At 49.5% G+C, this 18792-nt stretch overlaps 1 protein-coding gene across 3 annotated transcripts in view; it reads right to left on the reverse strand.

Moving 5' to 3' along the window:
• Positions 1 to 8367: 8367 nt before the first annotated feature.
• NUDT3 (nudix hydrolase 3) overlaps positions 8368 to 18792 on the reverse strand; it is a 132493-nt gene continuing 122068 nt past the window's right edge. For all 3 annotated transcript variants that reach the window (XM_060615232.3, XM_060615231.3, XM_060615233.3), the window contains exon 5: positions 8368 to 16770. In XM_060615232.3, coding sequence (XP_060471215.1) covers positions 16592 to 16770 — 179 coding nt within the window. In that variant the 3' untranslated portion in view covers positions 8368 to 16591. The remainder of the gene's footprint in view (positions 16771 to 18792) is intronic.

The raw sequence follows: 18792 nt of genomic DNA on the forward strand, positions 1-18792 counted from the left end.
ATAAATAAGACGATCGGCTGACTGGCAGGAATAACATACAAGGACTAAACATCAGGTAAAATAAAATGCTCCTTAAGGGTAAGGGATGATTTCCTTTCTCACCGCAAAAACAGATTACCAGCAAGAGCTGGAGGATGTGCAACATAACACAGAAAAAATGTCCTCAATAACCCCAACTTCAGAGGGTGCTTCCTTCTAGGCTTTTTCTCACACCGGCTCACTTTTTTTTGCTAGGTTACTTGGCGTTCTGCCCGAAGCCCCTCTGTTTTTTCGCACCTTCTCTGTGCCTCTACTCAGCTGCTCCTCTGCCTGTTTCAGAAGCCCGTGGGTCTTCCCCCAGCCAGGGGAGCAGGGGGGGCCAGCTCCAGAAGGAGGGAGGCGTGGAGGAAGAGGTTCTGAGAAGACACTGGCCAGTAGAGCGGGGTCAGCCTCGGCCCCCACCCCACTCTGGGATCAAGGCCGGTTGGGATTGAGGCAGAAGGTCCCCATAGTCCCTGCTCCTGCCGTTGTGATGTCACCGGCGGTCGGAGGAGGTGAGGCACGGGGCCTCGGAGCAAGGCCGTGTCTTTTTGTTGTTTTGGGGCTCTCTCCACTTCAGGGTCCTCGCAGGAGCTGCCAGAAGTTCCAGGAGTAGGGCCCCTCCCACCCTGGCCTCCAGCCCTGGGCTTGCCTCGACTATGTGATGGTCCCACCCCAGGCCCCCAAATAGCAGAGGCCCGGGTGATTTGTCTGCAACTATCAGGAAGGAGGCTCACCCTCTTTCCAAAGCCCAGCAGGGCCAAGGCTAGCGAAGGAGGCCATCAGGTGCCCCCAGGCCGGGCCTGCACATCCTGAAAGAGTGAGGAGGGACTAAGTGGGTCTTAAAATGCAGCAGAAGGAAGGGGTGGCTGGAGGCACCTTTTTACTGGCCAGCCCCTGTCACCACCAGAGGCCCGACTTGCTTCGCTCTGGCTTTCCTTCACCTTCTGAACCTGACCCACACCCGACCTATTTTTCCTCCTGCCCTTCACTCTTCCTCCAGGCTTCATTCAGCTCCCTCAACAATGAGGTGGGGATCAAAGCACCCGCCCCTCAGGGTATAAGTGCGGGTCAAGGCCCTGGCCCCTGGCCCTGTGTCGGCAGTAGGTGTCCAAGGAATTGTTTGAACTGATGGGAGAGTACTTTGTAAACTGGAAAGCGCTGGTCAGATAATATTAGCTGTTATACAGGTGGGTCCGCTCAACTTTCTCAAATCAAGTTCCCCACCAGTAACACAAATTACCCTGGACTCCGCCCCTCGATCTGCAAATATCCATAACTGCCCTGCCCTTCTCAGGTCTCAATCCCAACTTGGCCTCCGAGGCTGGTCGCAGGCACAGGCCCCACAGGAAGTGACCAGCCTTCCATTAGGTCCCGCCCTGAGGCTCGCAGGATCCTGGGCTGAGAGATCAGGGGAATAGGAACTGGGGTTTTCCTCTCCCCTGAAGAAGCACCTTCCCCCTCTTCCCCTCCAACCCACAAACTCAAGGCAGGAAGAGAAAGCTGGGGAGGGGGACTCGGTGGGTGCTACGCTGGTTGAGCATCACCCTTATCCCAAAGGGAAGAGACTACTGTGGTGCTCTCCTCCCCCTGTCCAAACATCTCCCTCGCCAACCCCCCCAGATCCCTGAGGTCAGGCCGCCACTGGCTTCTTTCCAAGTTTGGAGAAAAGTGAAGGGGCGTGTGTACGGCTGGTGGTGTTGTCTAGAGTACAGGGTGACATCAGGCATACATTTCCTTGTGCTGTGGACGTTCCCACAATGCCATTTGGCTCTTAGCTTCCTCCAACCTCCATTTCCTAGGTACCTGCTCTGAAGCACTCAGCCAGATACCAAGAACAGAGAGACACTCTCCCTGCCTGAGAAGGTGCCTTCAGAATGAAGGCACATGCCGAATTCCACAACCCCACCTACAGGAGAGAATCGCAGAGATCTTTCCTGAAGAAGGGCACAGCAGAAAGTTCTTTGGGGCCAGGGGTAAAGAAGGGCAAGGTCAGTGGCAGGAAAAGAGTCTGCAGAGGTGGGCAGGGGCCAAATCACAAAAGATATTGAATGCTAATCTAAGGAGTTGGAACTTTACTCTGAAAGCTATGGGTGGGAGGAGAATCAGAAGTATTGCTGAAGACATCAGTGGGAGAAGGGAGGGGTCCGTGAAGTCAGATGAGAAGAAAAGTGACCTTTGGACTTGTCAATGTGGCAGTCGCTGGCCACTGATGGGTGGCACCGGAGGCTCTGTGGAGGGGAGGAATGAACCCATGGTGACCCCACAGTATATGGTTTTCTCTGGGCAGGCTCAGCTCTTGCATAGGGAGGGATAGGAATGAATGGGGTCATTCCAGGATGGAATTCTATAGGGAGGCTGCAGGGAAGAACATGGGGACAAAAAAGATGGAAGTAAATAATGGTTGAATGTGGGGCGCCTGGGTGGCTCAGTCGGTTGAGCGTCGGACTTCGGCTCAGGTCATGATCTCGCAGTCCGTGAGTTCGAGCCCCGCGTTGGGCTCTGTGCTGACAGCTCACAGCCTGCAGCCTGCTTCGGATTCTGTGTCTCCTTCTCTCTCTGCCCCTCCCCCGCTCATGCTCTGTCTTTCTCTGTCTCAAAAATAAATAAAAACATTAAAAAAAAATGGTTGAATGAGTAACGAAGTGATAAACAGGGTTAGACCTGCCTGGCACTGGCTGGATAGTGTTTGGTGGCCAGAGCAGGATAACCAGTTAAAAAAAAAAAGTTAATTTCAGGGCGCCTGGGTGGCTCAGTCAGTTAAGTGTTTGACTCTTTTTTTTTTTTTTAACATTTATTTATTTTTGAGAGACAGAGAACGAGGCGGGGGGGGGGGGGGGTTGCGGACGGCAGAGAGAAAGGGAGGCACAGAATCCGAAGCAGGCTGCAGGCTGTGAGCTGTCAGCACAGAGCCTGATGCGGGGCTCAAACTCACAAACCGCAAGATCATGACCTGAGCCGAAGTCGGACGCTTAACCGACTGAGCCACCCAGGTGCTCCAGTGTTCGACTCTTGATTTCGGCTCAGGTCATGATCTCACAGTTTGTGGGATCGAGCCCCGCCTCAGGGTCCACGCTCTCAACAGGGATCCTGCTTGCGATTCTCTCTCTCCCTCTCTTTCTGCCCCTCCTGCACTCACACACACTCTTTCTGTCAAAATAAATAAACTTAAAAAAATAAAAAGATAATTTCACGCCAAGAAAGACAGAGGAGCTGGTTATTTACAACACGGCCAGGGAGCTGTGTTCCTTGCTCAGGGTTCCAAACAAGAATACTGTGAAAAAAGAGAAAAGTCCCTTCTCACCGTGCCTATTTCCCAATCTGTAAAACGAGAGGACTGGACAGTTGATCTCCCAAATCCTCCCAGCCCTACCATGCAATGATTCACTGCTATTGCCTTATTCTTATCCTTCTCACACCCACCCGGTAACACGACCACCCTCGGTAAACGTTTGTTGAGCTTGTGATGGTATCTCTCACACGGACACCGGGCAGGGGGTGGTACATCATCGGTGCCCAATCTGTCGACTGAGTGACGGTGATATGGCGACAGTCCCTCCCTCTGCCTCCCCAGCGATCCTTCACGTAAGGTATGTGGGGACCGGCTGCCAATCCAGCCTCCAATCGCCACCACCCTGCCTTTAGTGTCTGTTTGCACTCGTCCGTCTTACACTCTGAAGGGACCGGGACAGAGCACCTACTGAGTGGGTTAAGAGGGCAGGATCTGGCACCAGACCCCTCAGGCTTGACGAGATACAGTGTCTCCATTTATTACCTGGGTGGCCCCAGATATATTACTGAACTTCTATTTTTATTCTAAAAGGTATTCATTTTACACATTTGTGAACTTATTTTCATGTATGTTGTAAGGAGCTAAATCTATTTTTTTCCATTTGGCCAGCCAGCTCTTCCAACACCATTTACTGAGGAACCCGGTCTTTCTCCACTCAGGTGCATGTAGCCTCTGGCTCTTTACATATTACCAACGTGCATGGGTCTGTTTCTCGGTCCCCTGTATTGTCTCATTTATTTCTCTATCCCACTGTTTTAGTTACTATATCTTTATATGAAATTTTCTTTTCTTTAAAGTTTATTTATTTTGAGACAGAGAGAACAAGTGGGGGGGGGGGGGAGAGAGAGAGAGAGAGAGAGAGAGAGAGAGAGAGAGAATCCCAAGCAGGATCCTCGATGTCTGTGCAAAGCCTGATGCGGGGCTTGATCTCCCGAACCATGAGATCATGACCTGAGACAAAATCAAGAGTTGGACACTTAACTAAGTCTCTCAGGTTGCCCCTATAGGAAATCTTTTTTTTTTTTTTTTTTTTTTTTTAATACATATTTATTTTTGAGAGAGAGAGAGAGAGGAAGGGGGAGAGAGAGGGGGCAAAACATGAGTGGGGGAGGGGCAGAGAGAGAGGGAGACACAGAATCCGAAGCAGGCTCCGGGCTCCGAGCTGTCAGCCCAGAGCCCGATGCGGGGCTTGAACTTGGGAACCGCGAGATCATGACCTGAGCTGAAGTTGGACGCGCGACCGACTGAGTCACCCAGGCGCCCCCGAAATCTTTTTTTTAATGGTATCTGATTCCCTTTTTTTAAGGTTTGTTATTTAAGTCATCTTTACCCTCAACGTGGGGCTCGAACTCACGGCCCCGGGGATCAAGAGTCGCGTGCTCTACAGGCTGAGCCGGGAGGGCGACCCCCCCCCCCCCCATATTAAGTCTTACTACAGACAGAACACAGGACTTCCTCGTAGCCCGGTATTCTCCCTTGTTTTTCACAATTATCGTTAGGCGTCCTTGGCACTTTACCCTACGATTTTTTCGAATGAGTTGGTCCAATTCCTTTCAAAAGCAGTCTGCTTCCCTAAGCCTTTACCACCCAGTGGCGATGATACAGGTCCTACGCGTCGCGGGAATGCAGAGCCGAAATGTGAATGCAGAGCCATGGCCCGGAACACCGGGACCGCTCGGCAGATGCTGGTATCATCTTCCTCAGATGCCCGTCCCGATGCAGTCACTGCTCTGTTTTAAAACCTTTGTTGGCTTCCCAGTCATGCGGAGTAAAGTTCAAACGGCCTGCCAAGCCACCTGACCCCAGCTGACCTTTCCCGCGGCACCTCCCGTCTCTCTCTCTCCTCCCGGCTCACTGTCAATATCGTGTTCCAGCCAACTTGCCGTTACACGAGCACGGTGCCGTGGCCTCCCCTTGCACACGCTGTCCCCTCAGCTGAGAATTCCTTCAGCCCTCTGAATCCCAGACGGCGGCTCCTCAGTCCCTCCCTCAGCCTTCCTTTTATTGCACTCGTCACTCCCCTGCGTTGTGATGATCTCTACGTGCTGTGACTCAGTGACCTTGGCACGGCCCTTGGCGATTCCCAAACAGGTGTCCACTCACGGCTACCATTGGATGATCACCCACCAACTTGGACGTTGCACACATTCCTTTACTTTTACTGTTTATTTTTTTAATGTCTTTTATTTTATTTTACTTTATTTTGCGAGAGAGACAGAGTGAGCCGGGGAGGGGCAGAGAGAGCGGGAGACACAGAATCCGGAGCAGCCGGCACACAGCCCGATGCGGGGCTTGAACTCGTGAACCACGAGATCACGACCTGAGCCGAAGTCGGACACTTAACTCACAGAGCCTCCCAGGTGCCCCATCCACACATTCCTTCACCTATTGAAGGCTCACAACAATCACCAAAAAGAGACTTCTCTCCCACCGAATAGGAGGGAACAGGGATGGTAACTTGTCCAAGATCACAGAGCCTGTCAGCAGCTGAGACCTGAACCCTGGTCTAATTGCAACACTCACTCTTCTATTACAGCAGGCAGCCTTTCGACGTGTCTTTCCTCCCTTTTCCGACTCCCTCTTTTCTTAAAAAAATTTTTATTTATTTAAAAAAAATTTTTTTAATGTTTATTTCTGAGACAGAGACAGAGCATGAGTGGGGGAGGGGCAGAGAGAGAGGGAGACACAGAATCGGAAGCAGGTTCCAGGCTCTGAGCTGTCAGCACAGAGCCCGATGCGGGGCTCGAACTCACGAACCCTGAGATCGTGACCTGAGCTGAAGTCGGTCGCTCAACCGACTGAGCCACCCAGGCGCCCCTGTTGTTTATTTATTTTTGACAGAGAGACCACGAGCAAGGGAGGGGCAGAGAGAGAGGGAGACACAGAATCCGAAACAGGCTCCAGGCTCTGAGCTGTCAGCACAGAGCCCGACACGGGGCTCAAACCCACGAGCTGTGAGATCGTGACCTGAGCCCAAGTTGGATACGCAACCGACTGAGCCATCCGGGCGCCCGGTCCCTTCCTCTTTTCCACCCTACGGTCCTCCTGCTTGAGCTGTCTCCACCGTCCCCTCTCACCCCACCCCGAATGGCTTACCTCCCCAGGCTGTCATCTCTCCGATTTCATGCCATCTGTCACCCAAGCAGGTGCCTCTGTGAGGACTGTGTGTCCTGGGGTTAGCACGTTGCTGGTATTCAGGACACAGAACATGGAGCCACGTGGCTGCATCCTCAGAGGCTGTTCGTTGGGTGTCACAAGACCGAGGAGGTAAAATAAACCTTTCACACCCCAAATGTGACTGAAACCGGTAAGCAAACAAGATCATGGTTTACAACGCCAGGCTTTCCTGGGTACGATTATCAGGTCTCTGGAGAGGATGGGAGCCAGCCTGCCTGAGGGATGGGCGAGAATTGTGCCAACCTAAGTCTGGCTTGGATGGTCAGAGCTGCACTGGTGTCCTTTGAGCTCATTTCCTCCCCTCACCCGTGCACAAAGTTTTGGGGACCCTACAGACCTCTCTCTTGTCCTACAGGCTATAGAAACACCGGGCTGCAGCAAAATAATCCTAGTTTGCATCTATCCTCCGAGGGTGAAGAACAATCAACATGTAGTAAATGTGATGGTGATGGGCCACCTGCGTAATGGCCTGTCACAGTCGGACACGGGAGAGTGGAGAGTTCTGGGGACCCCAGATCCCAATTAGAGATTGCCATCTGGTAGTTTCGTTAAGCATAGCACATCCCTTGTGTCAGTGTTTATAAGCTCATGGCCTCGTTGTGCACACTCAATCTGGCAAAAGAAGGAATCCTTTGATAAAGGAGGGGTGATCATCACAGGACGGACAAAGGAGGGCTGCGGAATCAGAGTTTAGGGGCCCAGGGTGCCCTGGCCAACTGATAGGGCATTTGCCCTTGGTGGAATGAAGTCATCGGGTTATTATTGTTCCGTAACCAACTTCCTATTTTTGGCTACCCACACAGATAGCCACTGCACTAACCAGGTTAACTTGGTTTGACATTTATCATCATATACAAGAGCCAACTGTCGTCCCGGCACATCTACCTCAGTCCATTGTGAGTTAGGTCTCCGTGTGAGTCTCAGCCTGGTAGTGACCCTCTGGGTACACGGACCACATCAGGTTTGTTCGCTTACGAAACTTGGCTAGTGGTGATGCCACCAGAATTCCAGGAAGGCCGGCCGGCCTCAGCGGATGGACATGTTTATCTGATTGTGACATGCTCTTTATTCTTGCTTCTATATCCCTCTCTTCATCCCCAGGTTCATTCACTCCCTGAGTCTGGATCACCTCATGGACTGGGCAGCACAAGCTTCCAAACCACTCCTCTCCGACCTCTCCTGCTGCCTCCTCCTCAAACACGGGCGACATTACGGGACTATCTTGTTCAGGAATGCTTTATGTGGACCAAGCCAAACTCCTTGGCCGGGCTTTCCTGGTCTTTCGTAATTTGGCCTCATCATGCTTTGTTTTTCACGACAGCCCAAAATGTTCTCTGTTGGTCTCCCAGGTTACTCAGCGTGGCTCTCCCACCGATGGCTCCTGCCCGTTCTCCTCTACCCGCAAGTCCTGCCGCTACACCTCTTCCGAACGCGGCTCCAGCCCTTTAGCCCATCCCGTCCTCTCCAGCCCTCCCCAAATCGCCGGAGAGGACGGGAGACAAGGTCCTTGAAATAAAGGCTTCCTGACTCTCCCGCAGCCAACTCCTGGTCCCACACGGGAGAGCAACTTCTTGCCATACTCTCGTATTGTCCTAGATGTGGCTCGCCTCTCTTCCATACCCCTTTGGGCTCCTAAGGAAGGAAAGCCCCACTGGGATGGGGGGGGGGGGGCAGGCCACCCAAGTCTCCCTGGGCACCTCGCAGCAGGGCTGGCGGAAACCAAGCGCCGAGTCTCGCTGCCTGCCATGGGCTTCTCCCAATTTGCTTCTCCCTCGAACAGGGCCACCTCTGACTGCAGCAGAGAGCGGGGGTGGAACCCAAAGAAGACTGGTGTCTCGAGGAAAACCTCGAGAAAGAAGAGACCAGACACTGAGCAGGGATGTGTGTGAAATACTGGTTTTTATTGGTTGGCACAAGATTACAACCTACAATTCCAATGCCCTTCCCTCCCACACAGCTCAAATGGAAGGAAACTGATTAACACATAGAAAGGAACAGCACGCTCACAGGCTTAAGCATCGTTTTTACAAAAAGGAGTGGGATGTGGGGACGGTGAAACTTTAGGGCAAGTACCAAAGCTCTATCCAGACTATAGGGAAGGGTCTGTCTGTCCTCTGTTGCTGGCACGGCAGAAGCAGACACTTTAGTAAAGGTGAAAGGTTACATATGACGGGCCTGCCAGTAAAGGGGGAGAGTGGGACTCACATCTGCTGTGTACCTGTCTCGGACCCAAACCTGGGCTGGCTGGACACAGCTCCCTTTCTCTTCAGCCCTTCCTCCACAACCCGATGGCACCCACAGGAGGGGTGTGAAGGAAGCCTAAAAACACCCTCCCTGAGAAGAGGAAGCCAGAACATTCAGGTATCTGCCGCCTTCTCCGGACCAAATTCCACTCCCCTCAACGCCTCCGGGCACCGCGCGGGTCTTGCTTGCGAGTGCTAGGTCGGTACTGGGGAAGGGGCCAGGTCTGGGCAGGTGGCCCCAAGGAGGAAGGAAGGAAAATGGGACTTTCCATGCAATACCAAGCAAGATTGTTTTGGAAACAAGAAATGGAAAACAAGACCGTGCACCCATGGGTTGGAAGCTCCTAAGTCCTGGGGTGCATTTGCATTGGGGGGAAGGGTCACAGGGTTCCCAATCCAGTTTCACATACTGCACCATCAGGTCCCAAGAGGTAAAAGGACCATAACCAACCCCTCCTCCCATAGAAGTGCCGTTCCTTGGTTTCCTCAGTTGTGCTGAGCTCGCTGGGGTCATTTCTGCCAGCCTCTCCAAGGATGGCAGTGCTTGGCCCACTGGATGTTCCACTTTCTACCCTTTCTACAAACAGTGGCACACCGCCGAGGCAGGTGATACACACACTCTCCCTCCAGAATGGTCACCGGCGGGCTAGGTGACCTAATGATGGGAAGGTGAAGTTGTCCGCTCCTCTGGGAGGCCCTGATGGAAGGGGAGAGCAGCAGACTCGTGGTGGGATCAGAACAGTCTAGTTCGAGCATGTGGGGTCCCCCGGGGGACTGGTCCCCGGGGGCATGGGCCCCTCGCTCTCGTCTCAGTTCTGGAGGGAGCTATTACTAGACTTGACCTTTTAAGATTCAGCTACAATGTATGAGCACTAGGGGGAAGGGACAAAAGACTTTGTCCTTTGGGGAAAAAACTCAAAACATCTTGGCTGCTTGCCTCAATTGAAGGGGTTCCCTGGAAATTCCTGCTGAACTTGGCCAAAGGGGGACTGCATCTGGACAACACACTTGCGAAAGGGGAAAAAAAAGCACATTTAGTTCACCTGTTTTACAACTGGCATGGTCCCGGGGAGTTTAACCTTTTTGATGCTGACGGTAGATGAGTGACGTGGAGGGAATCGTAGTGAGGAAGCCCCTTCAAGAAACCTCATACCGTTTGGAGGCCACACCCTGTAGCCGGGCAAACAGAGCTGGGGCCTCGCTGCCCATTCCCTAGCAAGGTCGTTGGACAGGATGGGAGACCAGATCCATGAAGTAAAGGCTGGGCCCGCCAGAGCAAATCTAAAGATGCTACCAACGGGGTTCCACGTCCTCTCTGACACACGTGGGCAGGCCACAGCCACCTGCTTTCCTTTCACAACAGCCCCCCACATCCTCAAGTGCTCCTGACTTCCTTAAGCACATGGCAAACTGGCAGCTATCTTTCTTAAGACAGAGGTATTAACTAAGTTTTACTTATTCTAGCCATCTGCCTTTTCCTTGATTACAAACCCGGCGGAAAGCTTTCAGACCACGAAGCAATAAAACGGACCTGATATTTACAAAACTGCACCACATACCGTATTTCTTTTATAACAGAGTGGACCAGCTGTTTTTCTAACTACTAAATACAACACTGTGCTGCTGGGCTATGCTCACTTACGCATCCGGGCCCCGAGCGACACGTCTACGTCCATCCACAGGTGGGAGTGAAAGGGTGAGTGAGGTTCTCAGAGGTTAACCAAAACGGAAGCAAATTCGATTTTGGAGAGGAGATTCCCCCTGGATTCAGAGCAAAAAGCGCACAGCCATGTGGGAAGCGGCAGAAGGGAAGGTTCGTGTCTGCAGGCTGTGGCCCAGATGCCTGCCATTCCCTTCGAAGCTCCTTCATGTTCTGGGGATGAGCACAAGCTGCCTGCTTGCTGAGCAAAGGCCCTTGGAGTCCTTCCTTCACCTCAGTGCTCTGGAAGTTCTCCCAGACCTAACTTCAGACCCGTTCCCTATGGAGGCTCGCTGTGGAATGGACCATTCTGGGGTCTGGGTGTCTTGGCAATCTGCCTCTACCTTCCCCGGCGTGCGGCATATCGTCATGCTGCTGGACTCAAGTAACCAAAACGAGAGGTCTTCTTCAGATCCTGTGTCAGTGACACATTTTCTCCACAACAAACCAGAGGTTAAAGACCAAGGTTTAACCCTGAAAAGCTTTTCTTCCCCGCAATGGGACCACAAAGAGGTGAAAGCAGCTGTAAGGATCTGTGAGCCGCTCTAGCATACCATTTTCAGTGGAGCATCAGAGTGCTACGACAGGTTCACACTGGGATTATGGTTCATTAAGTCCCGTCGGGATTTATGGACAATCTCACTGGAAAAATGATTTCCTGGAGGTGCCGCTTTGCCCCACCCTAGGGAGAGGGGGGTACAGTCTCAAGGCCCAGCACTGGGCCGTAGGCATCTTTCCTTTTTCCTAAGGAGGCCTAAAGACTTACAATTTTGACCCAAATGCCTGACTGGGACGTCAAGCCCAGAGCAATTTCACTATACTGCTGAAATGTTCTGTGAAAGGTACACCCCCACAGACAACTTCCACAGACGGTAAGCAATTTGGCAGGTGATTGTTCCAGACCCAGAATTTGTTTCTCAACTCAGTGATGACGCGGTCTCCATATCTGGCCGGGCTGCAGTGCGTACGGAAGGATGCAGAGCATATGGAAATGGTGATGAACCTGGAATATGGCAATGCTGCTGTTTTTGTATCTTTTAAAGGCTATCTCCAGCGTTTTAAATGCCGTTTTTGGTGTTCTAGGGGCCCCTGTTTGGGGTTAAGAACTGAGAATGTAAACCAAAGGAAACCCAGAGTTAATTATTAGCCGACTGCCAAGGAACAGAAGCAATGCCTGTCCACCTTTCAGATCTTAATCTTACTTTTTTGGCCAGAGGCACTTTCTTCTCCAGCAAAATCCCTCCTGGTGTGAATTCAGAGTGAAAGCACGGCTTCCCTCTGAGCTCCCCTCCAAGTGGACAATCGCCTTTTTTAAGACAGCTAAAAGCTCGCCAAATCATCACTATAAACAAAGCCTTAGGGGAGACACATGCCTCTTTTGCTTAGAAGGCTTCCTATTGGCAGACTCACAAAATCACGTGACTACTGGCCTCAGCTCAAGGAGTGTGTCCAAACCAACACCAAACGGCATTCTTTCTCTTATTTATTAATTTTTAAGGGGACTAGGAGGACAAACCATTTGATCAATCTGAAGGTGAGAGGTATCGTTTCCTCCGATGTTCTGATTAGGCTTCTCACATCCCTGAAGGGTTATCAGCTAATGCAAAAATGTGGTCAAAATGTGAAACTGCCCTTTTAGAGGCAGAAGAAGGACGCTGGCTTCCAAAGGAGAGTCTGCCTCACATCTCTAGGTTCCCAGGGGCTGCGGTGACCTCAAGTCACCTAACATACAGACAACAGTTATCTTTTATGGATTGCAGCCAATGCTTCCCAATTTACTACCTGAAAATCTCGAATGTCTCGTCGGTTTAGGTGACATCTAAAGTGACATGGAAAATACAGCTCTTCCGGGATGGTGAGGTCTCTGTTGCAAGGCTCACCCTGGAGAACAGAAGCTGACCCTGTGGTGCTTCCCCACCTACTCTAAGGGAGATGGGTGCCCGGATGGAGCAAGGCTGAGGTCACTGACATGGACAGCTGCACAGTCTGGAAGACTCCCACAGCCTTGGGGAAGTAGGTTCCATCCCAGCAGGGCTCAGAAGTGACTGTCGCCTCAACTCGGCAGTATGACCTGCATAGCTTCAGGCCTGACCTCTTGTAGAGTTTCAAGAATAAGAACCACAAGAGCTGTCCCATTATGTAATCACCACTGAATAATCTCCTCACCCCAGAGCTGCTTTCGTTAACACATCTATTTGTTATAAAGATGTGGATTATTTTCTGAAATGCAGATGGGACCAGGACGAGGCTCAATTAGCAATTTTAACGAATCCTCATGTCTCTTAAAGCAGAAATACAGCCCACTGTGAAGACTTCTCCAGGGATTTCTTCTAACTTTAAATTTTCTCTCAACTGGGATGGACTTCGAGAACACTTCAGAAATACTACAAATCACACAGTTGTGGTAAAAATCGCTCTGTGGTTGTTAGATCCTCTTTGTGAACTAAAAAAACAAAAAAACAAAGAAAACGTGGCTCAGGCTAAGCTAAGTTTTAAAAAAAGATCAGCTGGGGAAACCAACGAAGGCATTAATGCAGCATTCACTAGATGGAACTGACAAGCCCGTAAAATGACAAGTACAACGTGTGAAATGCACAGCCGGGTCCGGCAGAAGACGGATTACTCCTCTGGTTAACAAGGTTCAGGGTGAGCCTCCAAGGAGCACTAGATGTAGAGAAGCAAAAGGGGAAGAAGGAGGAACAGCAGCCCTGTGTGGAACTTTTGTTTTCTTTACAAAACAAGAGGTGATTTTTTTTTTCTTTTAAGCAAGTCTAAGAGACTGACTCCTAACATCAAAACTGAAAATATCTGTCAAGAAGGAACTTGACGGGGTAGCAACACGTTTACAAAACTGCTGCAAAAGCTGCTGAAGGGCAGTGACCCACTCTGCTCCCCAGAGGCTGCGAGAAGCAAAGCCTCAGGTGCCTCACAGCTCCACAGCACCACTCAGCATGATGCAGAGGGCGGAAATCCTGCAGCGAAGCCACCTCCTAAGGCCTTCCGCAGCCTCAAGGCGGGTGATATAGTCCCACACTCTTTGATCCCACCAGATGGCCTCAGCTCAGACTCAGCAGTGAGGGAACCCTCTCCCCGCAGGGCAGATGGGGCCGCAGACACTTGTAAAAACAAAACATGGTCAACTCGTTAACTTTTCCATCGTGCTATGTTTGCTATGGGGAAAATCAAGACTCCTCTGTTTCATGGGCTGCGCCATTCTGGGAGGCTACAAAAAAATCTAATACAGCTGACTCCCGGTAGCCTTTCTCTTACACACACACACACACACACACACACACACACACACACACAGAGTCCTGGTCCAAAAAGATGGCATAACCTCACTGATGTTCCCCCAATGGCTGCAAATTTGTAAACTAAAAACAAAGTTTTATTTAAAAATATCCAATGCTATCTTTCTCTATCCTGAGCACGGCAGACTGTGATGGATGCCCCAGTAATAACCCGAATCTAGGACATGCAAATTCACTGTGAGAAAGAGACTTTATTAACCTGCCCTATACACAACAACTGGTTTCTGTCAAGCCTGAATCAGGTGAATACTTGTAGAATTCATGGCAAATCAGCGTCAAAGAAAGATTCTGCAAGTAGGATTTCTGTGCTTCCTTTTGCTTCTCCTTGATTTCTCTGGGGAGGTATAAAGGCTATTGCACCCAGGGGTCTAAGTAATCTATCACAAAAGGGCTATGACCACACACCAGGAAAGACAGCCATGTTGTTAACAGTGCCAGGGAGGAAAAAACCACCAATCCCTGCTCATCAGAATCCCAGTGCAACAGAAAATAGCACCAGTTTCAACAATTCTGGTTGGACAAAGCCTCTTTTTGTCAGTTAAGAAAGCATCAGCACAATTTCCTCAGTTAACTGCATTAATAGGATCCATTCATGTCACTGAAAGATGCTTCTTGGCACAGTTCACTTTCCTGACCCAAAGACGCCAACATCAATCCCAAGTGGACCCGGTAGGGTAACGTGTTGTGACACCAGCCCAGTAAAAGCATCCTTAGACAATTAAAAAAAAATGCACAAATCACTATGAACGCTGCAGTTCCCTTTTCAGGGGTACTGACTGTTTTCCTGCGAAGTACTTTCAATCCATATCATAAAGGTAGAATTTAGTTGGAAGAATGTGTTTTTGGATTCCACTCAGTGCTTAGTTGAATTTAATTCATTTTCTCCTTTATTTCTTTGGACAGAAACTTACAATGCTCTCAATTAGGCAACAAGCAGCAATATGTTCGTTTCTGAGTAGGACATGTGAACAGCGAGTTGGTATTTAGACTCAAATCCCATGGTACTGTTTCTATCCACTGGGACCCTTACTTGGGGACATCCCTATCCCAGAGGTAGGACAGCATCCTAAGGAAACTGTGGGCACTACTTGTTGGATCGGTGCCTCAAGACTGGGAGGAGATGCAAACTGAGAACAGACGGCAAAGTTTAAAGCTCACCGAAAGATGTCCCCCAAAATGTGGAACACTGAATGACACAGGCCTACTGGATACATACATCTCTTTTAGTGGGAGGGAAGAGCAAAACTTTTCAACGTTTGAGTATTTATTAGAAGTTTTAAATAAAGAGAACTACGATTTCAATTTCACATCTTGGCTATGTTTTGACAAAGGAGATGCCACTAAGAGGACAGCAACGAACTCCTGTCCTACACCAGGGATTGATCAGTGTCCCCACTCCCAGGCCCACCCCTCGATCTCAAGACCCTTTTCTGTTCACCTCCCAACCGAACAACACAACTGGCAAGTGAAGCCAGCATGAAACCTGTATCAGAGACCAACGCGACAGCTGCACTGAGCCAACGCGTTATGTAGCCGTTCTAGTAAATGACGGAGCATTCTCCCACACAATTTCTCAGCAGAAGGTGGACCTTCTGCATCCCAGTGGGAGACAAATTTAATATTTCTGTGCATGCTCCATGGTGCAATTCCAAATGCTGTAACATCACAAAGATAAGCCAACACCTGAATTTTCCTCCCGTGTTACTTTTCAGGAACTTAACATGGTTACCCAGGATGGGGACGGGACCGAACCCTGGCGTTTGCCAAGTACAGCTGGATGCTTCAGCACAAGGACAGTATCCCGTCCGGCATGGTGTAAGGCATGTATGCACAAGGAGAGAGGCCACTGTTGGCAATAAGTAGCATTATGGAAAAAATTCCAACCAGCAGGATAGAAACAAAGCTCGATGCTCCAGTTTTTGCGAGAGTAATCCCAAGAATCCAGTTCAAATCCCTATTGTCAACATGTAGGGAGGAATTCAATTTCTATCATTGTTTCTCCAGGTCTGAGCTGAGGCCATTTGCTCCTGACTCGGTAATAAAAAAAAAATAGGTTTCTTCCTGTTTCTTTCTTGGCATGGAAACACAGCTTTGAGAAGAGAAGGCCATGAGTCCTGGGAGCACTAGGAAGGTAGCTAAACTCTCCGTACCCTATAGAACTACAGTCAGTGACTGGGGAAAGGGGAGCGGACAGGGAAACTTACCTAGCCACTAGCATCAAAAACAAAAAGGTAAATTAACTCCGAGGCTCTCCATTCCAGAAACACCCCGAATTTAAAAAACAAGACCAAACCTTGAAAAATTAAACGGTTAAATTCCTCTTCTAAAAGTCATTTATTTACATATTATATGCCCAGTATATAATGTGTAGATAAATGTATCCTGCAGTGGAAGTGACCAACCTACTGGACTGAACAGCGCAGTACAGGACAAATTCTTGAAAGGTGTCATCTCATATTGGTATCTTTTTAATAAAAAAAAAAATTAAAAATCAAAGAAAAATGTCTGGCCAGGGCTCGGATGAGACAAACAGGAACACTTCAGAATCCAAGGCAGAGGGAAGGCTGTTTGTCTCCTTAGACAATTGTGGGGGTGTGAAAAGGGAGGGACCGATCATGCACCAAAGTACTTACAAATTACATGCCCATCCCCCCGCCCCCCTCCATAAAAAGAGAAGAAAAAGCCCATCACTTAACACCAAACAGCAACATCATCAATAAACCCTTTCTCTGCCGCCCATCATGTCTTATTGAAGAGGAGGCCTGTGAGGAGAGGTGAAAAGAGCAGGGGAGGGGAGATCTGCACTTCAGTCTAGTTTCCAATTTCCATTCCTCTTACACGAAGCCTTCAGTCATCTGATGCCTGGCATCGAGCTCTGAGCAGAAACCGAGTACGTGGTGGCCACGACCGGGGTGCCGTTGTTGGCTGAGTAGCCTTGCCTCAACGTTTCAAAATACGATGCCTGCACCGGTTTGTGATACTGAAGCACTTTTATGGCATCTTCTATTTTAAACCATTCCCTCTTCCTTCCTGTGGAGGCAGAGAGAGAGAAAAAAAAAAAATCAGCACAAAAGGGAAGCGACAAAAAGTTTCTGATCTTATAACTCTGGAGAAAATGCAGATGAAAACAGGAAAGCCACGGTTATCAACACTTTAAGACGATGCATTACAGAGCTAGTTTTCCTTACTCTCTTTTCTTACAAGAACAATGCAAGCCCGCTTCTATGCCTCCAACACTACGGGTGTCAGATGCAGGAAAGAGACCATGTGCAATGCTGACATCTGAAGAGTGAGGGGCTAACGGTACACCGCGCCCTCCAGAGAGAGCCGCTGCTCGGGGTCTCTTCCTGTGTTGCTGGGCCTCTGGGCCTTGCTCGGCCTGCAGGTACACACCCGAGGTGCAGCCAGCATCCCCACCTCCTGCAAAACTCAACATGAGCGTCAGCTTCCAGAATTATTAGGATGGCTGCTTGTAATCAATCAGATGTTCATTTAAAATTTATGTTTAAGAGTTATGTACTAACATATTACAAAATATTTTTAAAAAAAGAACACCATCACTATTAACTTTTCGGTCTGTTATCTTACCTCCCCACCCCCCCGCCCCCCGCCCAAATTCGTGTTTTAAAATCCTTTATTTTTTCTCTCACAGTAAAAGAGGATTGCTTAAAATTGGAAAATGGAAGAAAGTATGAAGAATATGGAAATTACCCGTTAACATTATAAACCAGAAAGGACTACTCTAAATATTTTAGTGCCTTTTGCTTTTCCTTCATCGAACTGGAAAAAGGCACTGCGCTTGACAGCTGTAACTGGGATCATGCTTTTAAGATGCCCCGAATCCCGAGAAGCTCTAGTAAGAGTGCTGTGGTTGGACACATGGCTGCTGGAGCGAATCTGCTGGGCTCCCATCGCATCACTGGCTCTCATGAACTGTCAGTTGGGCATAAGTGGCTGCATTAGGTACTGAGCTGTGCCCCACTTTCCTCATCTGTAGGGACAGTGCACCTATCTCACAAGTCTGCTGTGAGGATTAATATGTAAGCTGTCTGAACAAGACCTGGCACAGCACATGCTGTTAAGAGCTTGCTTATGATCAGTATTGTTATGACTTCTTTTTTTTACTTCATGCCGTTTCTGGAGCGCTCTTCTAGGTCATGCCAAACGTGACAGTTAATGGCTGCACTACATCGTAACATCCAGCATGGACGTGCTGCCATTCACGCAACCGCGTCCCCATCACTGGACATCAACAGTCTGCGATTTCAGTTGTTATAAATCATGCTACAATTTAAAAAAACCACTTTATCTGTTTATTTTTTCTTTTAGCCTCCCAGAGGAAGATGCCTAGAACTGAGATGAATAAAACATTTGGGCTCCGAAGACCTTGTGACCTGTAATGCCAAACTGCTTTCCAGAAAGACCATCCCGAGCTCCAGGGCTGCCTGTGTGTGCTGGGATGCCGTTCTCACTGCACCCCGCCGGCACTGCTACCTTGTCTTTCATCACTGCCAATTCTGTAGGTCAAAGCCAGTCCCTCGTTTTTGTTTTCATTTCAAATTCCTATTTAAAGTAGCTCTAAGTCATGTGTATATCGCTCTGTACCCTGCTTTCCTCACTCACCAACACCAATTCATAAGCACCTCCCCGTGGTACGCTAGCTTTCGTAAGTCCGCGTTTAACAGCTGCGTGACATTCCATCAGACGAGTGTGCCTTAGCTCACTTATCCTTCACGGAGGTGTCCGTTTAAGACCCAATTTCCACCTGGAAAAGGCTCACTGGAAGCAAGGCTTGCAGAGTTACCCTCCATATTTTAGATTATTTCATTATTTCAGTTCTCAGAAGTAGTACAAGGTGAAAGGCTTGTTGGATATTAATAGAGCAATGGTACCTTGAAAATTCCTCTCACAAGTGTGTGACTCCCGCCTGACAGAGTGCTCTGAGGACAGGGCCACACCACACTCATCTCTGTCTCCTTTTAAAGCCCTAGCACTGGCTGTCAAGGAGTCTATTTTTAATAACCCCCCACTGAATTTATTTACTTAAGCATA

Source organism: Panthera onca, chromosome B2 (genome assembly GCF_046562875.1).
Source record: "Panthera onca isolate mPanOnc1 chromosome B2, mPanOnc1 haplotype 2, whole genome shotgun sequence".
Classification (NCBI taxonomy): Eukaryota; Metazoa; Chordata; class Mammalia; order Carnivora; family Felidae; genus Panthera; species Panthera onca.